We start from the raw sequence: 12,058 nt of genomic DNA on the forward strand, positions 1-12,058 counted from the left end.
CATGAGATAGCTCATTAGATATGCATACAGGCCAGCTGTCATTGGCTTAAAATTGCTGCTTGTCAGTTCCTGGTCCCGCCCAGTTTCCATGGTAACTTTTCTCTGCTCCAGTGTGCAACACACATTCAGCGCGCAACGCACACCCATTAATACACGTCAAACTGGGATTAACACATAAATTTAATTTAAAATCTCATAAATTGTTATTAAATTGCAAATTAATAGCAGCCTTATTTAAAAAAAATACATTTGCCTGTTAAATAATTTAGCCAGTATTCCATCAATGCCTTTGACTGTATTTATAAAAATGTCCTGTAAAAGCTTAGAAGAACACTATCATTTAGCCACTGCTGTACTAACAGAGGTCCAGCGGTGGCAAGCCGGTAGTGGCGTGCCATCCAAAAAAAGCTGGCAGACCGACAGCATTTTTACATTGATCGGCTTATCGACAGTGTGCCGACGGTGGTCCAACTGCATTATGCCGCTGAATCTATGCCGCCCAAAAACCGCAGGTGGACCGCCAGATCATTGTTTGCTGGGTATAATTATAAAAATACCAATGTTTCGCTTTACTTGTTGATTGCTATCAGGATGTTAAGAGACTTATGCAGTGTCTAATTTGTTTTCCACGAACCGTGGAAATACGTGCTTTTAATTCATCGTCAAATTTGAGGAAACACATTGAGGTAAGAGCCTATTTAAAGGCTAGGCAATCCTGTCCAGAAACGTTTTTTTTTGTCATGCTGGCTATCCTGTAAGAGTCATTCTGTACACTGGCAAATAAAAACATTTCTTTCAAGTAAGGCCATGGATGCTTGTCAGCAGTGGCACTGCGGTTTTGTGGTCCAGGGTCACGCATTGTGAAGTGTTACTTAAATATGTTGAGGTGCAGTAGTAACTGCATGTTTATGCAAAAACAGTTGGCATGTAGATTTTCCCAAGTCACCAGACATTGGAAGGTGCGGGAAAAAGGTGTCATATCACCATCCCCTTAAAATATATTCTGAACACAAGTCCAATTGCAGTTAAGAGTTAATGCTAATATAAATAAGGCATTGTGAACATTGCGTATTTAGTATTCACTGCAAGCAGCCTTGCAAAACATTACAATTTGAAATGGAACGCAGTGGCTGTCAGCGGCGTTGCTAAAACCAACTACAAACTAAAGGCTAACTCAAAACAAAGTTAAGCTAAAAATCAAATAGCATGTGCATACTAAAGGCAACCGTGTGTACAGTGGCAAGAATTCATCTTCATGCTTCAGCAATGTCACTCAAGAAAGACTCTAGCTTCCATTACAACACCACTTACCACTTATGCATTGCGTCACATTAACTGCTAGAGAAGCCATGTCATTAAGACTTCTTCACAAGCTACATGAGTCTTTGCAGCTCCACACCTAAAATAGGCTTTCCTCATTTTAACTTTATGTTCAAGTCAACATTATTGACCCTTGGAAAACACTTAAACCAGATCTAATTTAAGGAAGAATTTGCAGATTGTGCAAAGTTAAGCTCACAAACAACGTTAAGTGCTTCCACACTATTGGTCACCTATTTAACCTCAGGGTATAGGGATATGTAATTTTTGGGTAGGTACAGGCTTTTTTGTACCTACCATGCATTACCTAGCAAAAATCAATAAAAGTCCTGTAACAAGTACTCTTCCAAATTATTGCTTAATGTAAACGGGCTTTGAGTGACAAAGCAGAACCATAAAATGGCAAACATGTAAATGAGATATGCAAGACTTCTTGAAGGACGACCACTTATAGACCATGTATAAATCACTTAAAAAAAAAAAGGGTTTATTCATCACTTGACCTCATAGCCATTTCAAATTACAGTCGACCAAAGCCAAATTCCTTCACATTGAGGGGCCCAACAGATGCTTGCTCCCACCGTAGATCTATGGAGAACAGACAAGTAGTAAGAAACTTCCAAGACCATAATCAGAATCTTTTGTAGTTTGTCCGTGTGTTAACCCATACCTCTAAGAACCTGATCGCTTGCACTACTGCTGCTACAGGTTGAGTCACAGCAGCCACACACCTGATCAGATTCATCCACAGACACCCACCTGCCAAACAAAGACACATCCTCAATGATAAACATCACCCTACTGACCCAGTGAATGCTAGGGGCAACATACCCATTAGGGGAGAACGAGCAAGCCTTCTGCTCAGAATTTGTTGGAGTGGCTACAGGAACCGCCTTCAAAATGCATGTGATGTAGACCTGCAAAGACAACAGGGTTCAGGTTTCCAAACAGTGCACTAGAATGTACTCAAAACTAAGGCAAATACATACCAGCCCACTGTTCACTTGCTGGAACCTGAAAGCCTCCAGCTGAAACTGCAGCTTATCAGTTTGAGTTCGAGGCAGGTAGCGAGAGCTCGAGCCAGTGAACTTGGCATCAACCAGGCACCTGGTGAAGAAACAAGTTAAACACCCTGCAACACTTCTAGGATAGGCTGGGTAAATGGTCAGGGCTTACCCATTATTCTCAATGAATGAGTATCTGGGAGCAGAGTTCACGTCAGGGGACACAGTGGCTACACAACTGTCCACAAACACACGGAGAGGTACATGGTTGTACGTCTTCACAGAGGCCTCAATATTCACAATGTCACCCAGGAAATACTGGTTTGAAGGTCTCTCAAACTGCCACTCATCTGTTTCAAGGAAAAAAATAGATAAGGTCTACAAAATTAAGTTGAAACTACATTAAAAGCTGTATAATACAAACCAGTCATAAGCTTGAGGGAGAAGACCAACTGCTCTACTGCAACCTTAGTAGCTGCATATGGTACCCAAGTGGGCACCAGGACATTGCTGCTCACATTATGCATTCTGTAGATTATAGAAAAAGTCGGTCACCGCAAATTTTTTTAATACACGCACAAGTATACAGCCACCTTGAACTCAGAACCTTACCTTGGATAGTGACACTCAATACTGACCACAGCACCACTACTCCTGACAATAGGAACACCATTTGAAATCTCTTGGGGAGTATAGACCAGGGAGAAGGTATAAAAAAGCTCATCTTCGGTCAACTAAAGAAACAAGAAAGTTACTCAAGAATTAATAAAAAATAAAACACTTTTGGTAAGAGGATCAGTCTTCTCACCGTTAACATGCTGCCACATCCATGCAGTTCTGATTCAAAGAGGAGCACTCGAGCATTATTGTCCTGCCCTATTGGTCCACAGCCTCCCAGTGCAAAACCAGAAGCCATTAGTAGTTTTCCAGTCCCAAAGAAGTCCTCCATCACTTCCACATACACGGAATTCTCACCGCACTGAGCCCCTACACTATTGGGAGACAAAGGGTCCCGCAGCTCAAAAGGAATCTCTGGCTGTACAGGTTCTTCTGGTAGTCTTGGAAAGGTCCACGTCAGTTTTTCCATCGGACCCTGCAAAAGCTGTTTAGACTGAACACCAAGAGGATCTTGACCAGGCTTTCCACCAAACACACCAGGAGTCTGCATTGAAAACTGAGAAGGAAATCTCTGTGGCACAAGCATGGGGTTGTTGGTTTGGGGAAACTGAGGCATTCTGGTTTCACTCTGCTGAGCAGCTTGCATTTGTGACCAAGGCCAAAATGTACTAGGTTTCTGAGTTTGAACTGCTCTTCCTCGCCATTGTGCATCAGACAAGCCAACTACAAGCACAAGCACCAAGCCAACTCCAACTTGCCACAGCCCCATTATTGCTAAAATTGAGTTTCCATGAAGCATTTGAAGCCAGCATAAAGATTTATAAATCTGGAAATCAGGATGGCTCCGCCCCTCTAGTGAATGGGGTAATGCTACTCTAGGCTTGTTCATTTACCTAACCAGCATGCAACAGGTGGATGTTGTTGGACATTTATTATGCAGATGGAAATCGGGATGTTGGTACTTTGTATTTTAAATTAGGCCTAGTCCACACGGGTATTTTTATAAACGGAGACTGAATCTGAAATGGCATGCTTCCCTACTACATAGTAGGCAAAAAGCAGTTGGCAAACGACTAGTATGACTAAAAGTCTGTATTCCCAAAACAGTGGGCGAGAAATTCCCGGATGGCTTACTGGTTACACCCAGATGCTGAAACACTCAGCGACAGATACTTCTATATGACTATATCCCATAAGCCCACGGAACAGAATACCACGCAAGCCCGCAAAACAGTCTCAGCCGAATTTCATGTACTATTAAACATTTTTTTAAATATTGCAAAGCTAATGTAACATTAACATTGACCTTGATTTGTTCTTAAATTGACCGTATTTTATAATGTGCCTTGTTTCAATTCATAGACTTTAAATACAAAGCATTAATATTGAGCTTTCAGCAGTTTATTTACGTTTGTGTTTTATATGTATATTTGCCCTTCATAATATTATTGCTTAAATGTTTTTTTTAACTCACAGATAAACAAAATACATGATAATTATTCACAAGATCATTTTTATCAGGTGGTTTTAACGGGTACACTTTGGCGCAATTCAACTTTCTTATCACCTTTCATAAACGAATAATTACAAAACATAAATAAGCCCTAAACTAATTGATTACTAAAATTAAATTATCCAAACGAAAAATGAAGAGTTGTTTAAAAATGGTGCCGTTTTATTGACAAGGAAACAGATGAGGAGAAAGTGAAATGTAAACGAGAGCGTGGTCAGATAACGTCCACTTTAAAACATACACAGCACATAAAAAACAACACGGAAGAGATTTTCTCAGGTTGTTTTTAATACCACAATAGAATGCATATTAGAGCAACGTATCTACGTGAGAGGCATCAACCAATAGGCAGAATACCGACAAAAGAATAATAAGATGCAGTTTACTGTCAAGCATTTTTCTGTTACAAAAAGAACATCCCATTGGCATAATCATTCTTCAAAAACCTATACATTGCTAAATTGTATACCCGCTACTGCCTACTGCCTCTCCCCATTATAGTTTTTGTGCCCCTTCAATTAACATTCAGACGTGAAATCATTCTCGAAGGCTACTATGGTTCCATGTGACATTTTCTTCGCAGTCTGATGCTGTTTTATGGAAGGTTTAAATGTGTCGTTGTTTTGTTTTGAGTGTGTGGTCAATAAATAAAAGGAATTAATAAAAATTACCCAATTTCCTCCCGTTTGTCGTGTCCCACCTGTCATGTCTCTACTCCCCACCAGTGGGACCCGCCCTACACTTTGAGAAACGCTGGCTTAAATGAACAGCAAACAATTGTTGACAACTTTTCATTTGTGAAAGGGTGCTTTACTTTCACTGGCTTTTGTAGAGATTGGTTAAAACATGACCATATAAAATCTTGAGAGTGAACAGAATTCACCAGCAGGTCTGGAGAACAATCATTGTTAATTGATCAAGGAGGACCTACAATTTCTGATTGACGATTTACAGAGTATATAAGACTAACCACAGGACTCTTAGAGGGTCTGCTTGTGGCAGGATGGTGGGAACTACAGTGATGGTTTGTCTTGTGGGTAGTTGTGAAGGGTTTTGTGCTTTTTGTCATGCCGTTCCACAGTTTAGTAATTTTCCCCAGGAGCCTCAATCTCCAGTCTTCCAGCAAACTGAACAACAGTTTTCTCAGAAGTTTCCACTTCAGAAGCCAGTGGTGCAGTCAGAACCTCTTGACAAGTGTACTGTAGCTGATTATGAGCAGATTCAGTGTGGACAACCTGGTATCAGTGGTGCAGAGTGTGAAGCTATAAACTGTTGCTTTAATGGACAGCAGTGTTATTATGGGATGTCAGGTAGGGGTGTTAGATCAATGAAATATTTCTTACGAGCTGATTCCCTGATAACTTCCTCTGTCTCATTACAGTGACTGTCCAGTGTATAAGAGATGGTCAGTTTGTGTTGGTAGTGGCTAGAGATGTTACTTTGCCTCGTCTGAGTCTGGACACGGTCCGTCTGCTGAGTGGAAATGAAGCACCTTGTGGTCCTGTTGGTTCCACACCTTCCTTTGCCATATACCAATTTCCAGTCACTGCCTGTGGCACGAGCATGACGGTGAGTTTGTTGTTGGTGATTTGGATGTCTGGAACAGATTTGATGTCAATAGTGTTATGGCTTGCAGGAGGAAAATGGTTATGTGGTGTATGAGAACAGAATGACTTCATCCTATGAAGTGGGGATTGGACCTCTTGGCTCCATCACAAGGGACAGTCAATTTGAGTAGGTTATCTGTGTTTTCTCTCAGGACTGTGAATCCTTGAACTGATGTAAGAAGCTCACTGTTTGTTGTCTAGACTTCTCTTCCACTGTAGATATTCTGCCACTGCTGTGGAAGCTCTGGTTGTTGAGGTCAACACCGTTCCACCACCTCCACCTGTAGCTGCTCCTGGACCCCTCAGGGTGGAGCTTAGACTGGCAAATGGCAAATGTGTTGCTAAAGGCTGTGCAGAAGGTAATTATGTTCTTGTCTTCAGAAAATGCTTCTCAAGGGGAGTGGTACTTGTAGCACTGGTCTCAAACTCTAGCTGGGACAGTAACTGTAAGTGTTCATCCTCAGGAGATGAGGCGTACATGTCCTACTACGGTGAGGAAGAGTATCCAATCACAAAGGTCTTGCGAGAGCCTGTGTATGTTGAGGTGCGCATTTTGGAGAGGACTGACCCCAATCTTGTCCTGATGTTGGGACACTGTTGGGCAACATCAACACCTAGTCCTCTCAGTCTGCCCCAGTGGGATCTTCTAGTTGATGGGTGAGTAGGATCCCAAGCATTTGTCCAGATAGTGTGCTGTGACCGAGTCCTGACTTTCACTTCTGTTAGATGTCCTTACCAGGATGACCGTTACCTGACCGCACTGGTTCCTGTAGTTGGCTCGTCTGGTCTTCAGTTCCCAACCCACTACAAGCGCTTTGTAGTGAAGATGTTCACGTTTGTGGATCCATCATCACTGGCCCCTCTGCAGGAGACTGTATGATTTCCTTACAGCATTTCGTATCATCTAAATTGCCTTTTTGTATTTGTTGCTAAAGCCGATCTCTTTGTTGGTCAGATCTATATTCACTGTAGTACCGCGGTGTGCCACCCTGCTTCTGGTTCCTGTGAGCAGAGCTGTGCCAGGAAAAGTAGGTGTTTCACTTTGGATTGTGTACAAAAGATAGAAGATGAAACCGATGACTCTCTTGTTCCAGGGAGAGCTGTTGCTGGAAAAAGGAGTGAAGAAACTGTGGTTTCCAGTGGAGGTGTTTTCTATGATGTAAATTTCATTGCTGATTTTAATAAAGTTATTAGACTCTACATGTTGTCAGCATTTGTTTACACCGTGGCACTTTCAGGAGTTTTCCCCCAATGACAATTGAAGTGTCTTGAGAGAAAAAGCTGGTTTTAAAGGAAACTGCAGAAGGTTGACACTTCAGAGATGTGCTCTTAAACCGCTTGATATCTGGTGGTTTTTAGCTGTACAGACAAGTTTTTTTTTTTCAGGGATGTCTGAACATGGAGTAATTGAACTTGTTCTTGGAACTAGTTCAGATGTTTTGGGCTACTGTAAAACAAGGCCATAGACTTTTTTTTGTCTTGTGGAGAATACTTTGTGATAGTTCACCTAAACAGATGTAATTTAGTCACCCTAGTCATTTCAAACCTTTTGTTTCTACTGCAGAACGCATGAGCAAAGTTGGTAACAGAACAGCACTGACCCCCATTCACTTCTATTGTATGGTCACAACCAATGCAAATGAATGGGTGCCAGTTAACAACAATCTTCAAAATATGTTGTTCTGCAGAAGAAAGTCACACAGGTTTGCAATGACGAGGGTGAGTAAATGACCGTTTTTATTTTTGGGTGACTATCACAGTCTAAAGTGACATCTAAATTCATGTTTGTATAGCTGTAAGTTCTAATATGGTCAAGTTAATGTTTGCTTAATAGCCTAAATTGTTTGTTTGGAGATGCTGAATGTTAAAACTACTACAAGTTCCCGATCATTCATGTTGTCTTGGCTAACATGAACAAACAATGTGCATTGTTTTAAAGTTTATTAATCAGTAAATGGTTAGAGAGTCGGACTCATAACCAGAAGGTTGCCGGTTCGATTCCCAGGGCCGGCGGGTAACAACTGAGGTGCCCTTGAGCAAGGCACCTTACCCCTACTTGCTCCCCGGGCGCTGCAGTGATAGCTGCCCACTGCTCCGGGGGTACGTGTGTTCACTACTCTCTGGATGGGTTAAATGCAGAGGTCACATTTCGTTGCCTTGTACTTGTACATGTGCAATGACAATAAATTGAATCTAAATCTAAATCTAAAAAAAAAAAATCTAAATTGTAGTTTGTACAGTCATGCATTGTTCATGCTTCTGCATTCAATTTTGGAGATACGTTTGGTTTCAAAAGTTTGTTGGTAAATGTTGACCCCAACATTAAGGTGAAGAAATGCTTCAGAAATATTGTTCTTTTGACTAATTTCACTGCATTATGGCATTGGTATTAAACAAAACTTTACATTCACATACAATGTGACAAAATGCCAGCCTGGCATCAGTTCGGATTAACTCCATATATTTACTCATTTTGTCATTTTCTTTGGGGAAAAAACATTCATTGGCAGTATGTACAACTTCATGTAATCAAAGTTACCCAGAAATAATTTATTGTAATTTCATAAACTTTTTCAAATTGGTTATACTGTACTTGTGCATAGCTTTTAAAAATTACATTTTGTAGTTTAAATGTCTAGCTGTTGTGTGAAGTGTTTAAATCAGTGTTTCTCAAGGCAGGGAAGGGTACCGAGCCCCACCTTTCCCCAACAAAATGGTAATACACTTTAGTTGCATTTATGCATTTGGCAGATGCTTTTACAAGTCCAAAGCGACTTACATTGCATTATATTACACAGCCCACGGGACAGAATACCACGCACAGCCCGCAAAACAGTCGCAGCCGACTTTCATGTACAATTTAACATGTTAATTATTATAAAGCTAATATAACATTAACATTGACCTTGCTTTGTTCTTAAATTGACCGTTTTTATTTTGTGCCTTGTTTTCAATTCATAGAATTTAAATACGAAGCATTAATATTGAGCTTTCAGCAGTTTATTTACATTTGTGTTTTATATGTATATTTGCCCTTTACAATATTATATATTGCTTAAATGTTTTTTTAACTCACAGATATAACAAAACACATGATAATTATTTACAAAATCATTTTAATCAGTTGGTTTTAACGGATAAACTTTGTCGCAATTCAACTTTCTAATAACTTTTCATAAACGAATAATTACAAAACACATGAGCCATAAACTAATTAATTACTAAAATTAAACGAGTGCGTGGTCGGAAAACATTTGGATAACATCTGTAACCTTGACGACCCACGAACGGGTAAATAATTAGGCAGAAGGCAGTAGTAGGCTACAGCTTTAATAAATTGAACTTTTTTAAATTTAATAATAAAAGACAAAAATATAAACATCTTAGGAGGATGTACAAGGGGCCCGTTTCAATATGGAGGTTCAACCAACACCGAGTTAAAATGTGAACTCTGAGTTGATTTACACCGAGATGCGAAACTTTGAGTTTTTGGTTTCAGAACAGCTGATTTGGGTTAGTTCTACCAACTCTGGGTAGACTTACCTTGAGTAAAGCACATGCACCACTACTACGACAAGCCATGATCAATAGAGCGCCGATATTACGATTCACCATGGCAACGGCACCCAAAAATATAAGCAATATGGCATTAGAATCGTGCCACAATTCTGCGTGCCCAAAATCACAATTTGTGAACATAAAAGGCACATCGCACGGGCATCAACCAAACAACATTGATCTGAATGTTTGTAAACACTCGCCTGTTCTGCTGTGTCTGTGTGATCCATCAGCTCGCTCGCTCAACACAACCAATTGTTACAGTGTGTCATAATTCCAGCCAATCGGCAATGAGACTGCTAAATTATGATTGGCTGGCTTGACAACCAATCACAAGATCTCATGCACTAGCAGTTTGGATGGGAGAGATTCATGGAGGAAACACATGTTAGAAGAATGGCGGATCATGCAACGCTACACCACAGCGACAAGTAAGTTTATCTTTTAATTCTTTATAAATAAGTTGCCGGGTTGTTAATTAGCTGTGTATATTGTTTGACTTTTAAGGAAGTCCTGCATGTTCAAAAATTTGCAAGAGACGTTTCTCCAAAATTAAGCAGAAGTTTTATTATCAGATGTAAAAGGTAACAAAGCTTTGGGTTGTCAGACGATCTCCTCTCTCCACCACAAGCCAACAACCCAAATTATTCAAAAACACCCATATTTATTAAGTATGTGACGTCGCTCGCATCTCCTCCTCTGCCTTTTAAGGAGTGCTGCTCCCTTTCCACCAATCACCGTGAAGTCCTTTTTCTTAGTTCCTGCAAAATAACATCTCAAAACGTATATCCTGTGGTCAGTCGCCAGTCCTGAGGAATGTTCTCCAGGGACAGTTTCTTTTGGGGAGTGGTCTCCTAGAAACAGTTCCCTGTGGCCGGACAACATACCAACATTCTTAACATTCTTTTAGTAAAAAGAAAACACTTAATCATCTAATACTTTTAATTATGTAGCGTTGTTTCTTAATCCTATGATTCATTAAAACACATCACAACTCATGATTATACTTAAAACATATGCAGTGGATTGATTCATAACATTTCTTTTATGTGAAAAACACTCTTTGTGTGTGTGTGTGTATTGATCTAGATAATTTATGGTTCCAACCCCCACTTATCCTGTCTCACCTCATCTGCCACAGTAACTTTCCACTGAGCAATACAGAAAGCACATGACAAAAGCACACAGCTTAATGATTTAATGAAAGAAAACACTTATTGATTATATTGATAATTAAATCATACTTTTATCTGAAAAATATTCCCACAATATTAACAGATAAAAGCTTGCTGATTGTCATGTAAGTATATCTTTTGCACTCTTTACATTTCTCAGCAGCAAAGGAATGTGGTATCTTAACATTTTTCATGAAACTTTCCGATTTGGATGATAACGATACCTAAAGAAATTTCAACCTATTTAAAGGATTTAGGGACATGGAGAAATCGAATCAGCAGCGAGGAATCTGGTGTCATTGCTGCTCAATGCAGTGAACACTCCATCAAGGCAGACAGAACCAGGGCCGAGTAACATTACTACAGTGCAGGAGGAGATGACTAGGTTTACAGTCACACATTTGATATAGATGAAACACGCCTTAAATACAAGCTCTGTCAATATTATTTGTTTAGTTTTAAAGGAATAGTTCACTCTCCAGTTGTTGCAAACCTATGTACATTTTGTTTTTGTGCTGAACACAAATGAAAGTTTGTGTCCAAGTCATTTTGGGTCACCATTGACTCCTATAGTAGGACAAAAGACTACTATGGAAATCAATGGTGACCCAAAACGGGTTCGATCCAATCTTTCATATCTTGTGTTTAGCACATCAAAAATATTTTTTTTTGAGTTAACTATTTCTTTAATAGACAGAAGAGGGTTGATAAGTCCCACTGGTGAACAAGTACAGTATTTGTGAGAGAAATAGTTATCCATTAGTAAACATGGATTTGTTGTTACATTTACATTGTCAACTCTGTAAGAAAATGTACACTATGCGTGTCTTCTAGCAACACTCACTAATCAACTGATATGTTCACTTTTAAATATGCACAGATCTTTTGGATATAGGGCTCTGAGAAAAGAGTTTCTGACTGGTTAGTTTTTTTTTACATTTTAACTTGATATATGAAGCAAATTGATATAAAGAAGCAAATAACAATAAGAATTTGCTCTTTAAGAAATGATTTCAGGCATTGAAACCGATTCTTTGAGGGAACAGGGAGCCAGGAGGGGAAAAAACCCAAGTACTCCTTAACTGATCTTGATGCTGAGAATTTTAAGTGGGTTTTTAAGTTAACATTTAAAATGTTTTATTTATTTTAATGCCCTGTACTGAAGGATCGTGTAATTTAATGATAAATTGTCTCTTGGGATGTTCTTTTTAAAACAGAGTCGTTGGGGAAATCACAGTCAGTCTTGCTCAAGGAGGACCTGCT

General features: G+C 39.7%; 2 protein-coding genes across 2 annotated transcripts; one reads left to right on the plus strand and one right to left on the minus strand.

Moving 5' to 3' along the window:
- Positions 1-1,792: 1,792 nt before the first annotated feature.
- LOC130567083 (zona pellucida sperm-binding protein 3-like) lies at positions 1,793-3,718 on the minus strand. Its single transcript, XM_057354984.1, has 8 exons — positions 3,133-3,718; positions 2,937-3,058; positions 2,749-2,852; positions 2,497-2,674; positions 2,310-2,427; positions 2,152-2,237; positions 1,991-2,079; positions 1,793-1,908 (listed from the first exon to the last, which is right to left on the minus strand). The coding sequence occupies exons 1-8, from the start codon at positions 3,709-3,711 to the stop codon at positions 1,841-1,843; spliced, it is 1,344 nt and encodes a 447-aa protein (XP_057210967.1). The 5' UTR covers positions 3,712-3,718; the 3' UTR covers positions 1,793-1,840.
- Positions 3,719-5,467: 1,749 nt separating this feature from the next.
- Positions 5,468-7,317, plus strand: LOC130566971 (zona pellucida sperm-binding protein 4-like). The gene is made up of 8 exons (XM_057354809.1): positions 5,468-5,765; positions 5,837-6,024; positions 6,092-6,189; positions 6,264-6,421; positions 6,527-6,719; positions 6,789-6,936; positions 7,018-7,090; positions 7,157-7,317. Exons 1-8 carry the CDS (start codon positions 5,477-5,479, stop codon positions 7,315-7,317), a joined length of 1,308 nt encoding a protein of 435 aa, XP_057210792.1. The 5' UTR covers positions 5,468-5,476.
- The last annotated feature ends 4,741 nt before the right edge of the window (positions 7,318-12,058 follow it).

This window comes from Triplophysa rosa, linkage group LG16 (assembly GCF_024868665.1).
Source record: "Triplophysa rosa linkage group LG16, Trosa_1v2, whole genome shotgun sequence".
NCBI lineage: Eukaryota > Metazoa > Chordata > Actinopteri > Cypriniformes > Nemacheilidae > Triplophysa > Triplophysa rosa.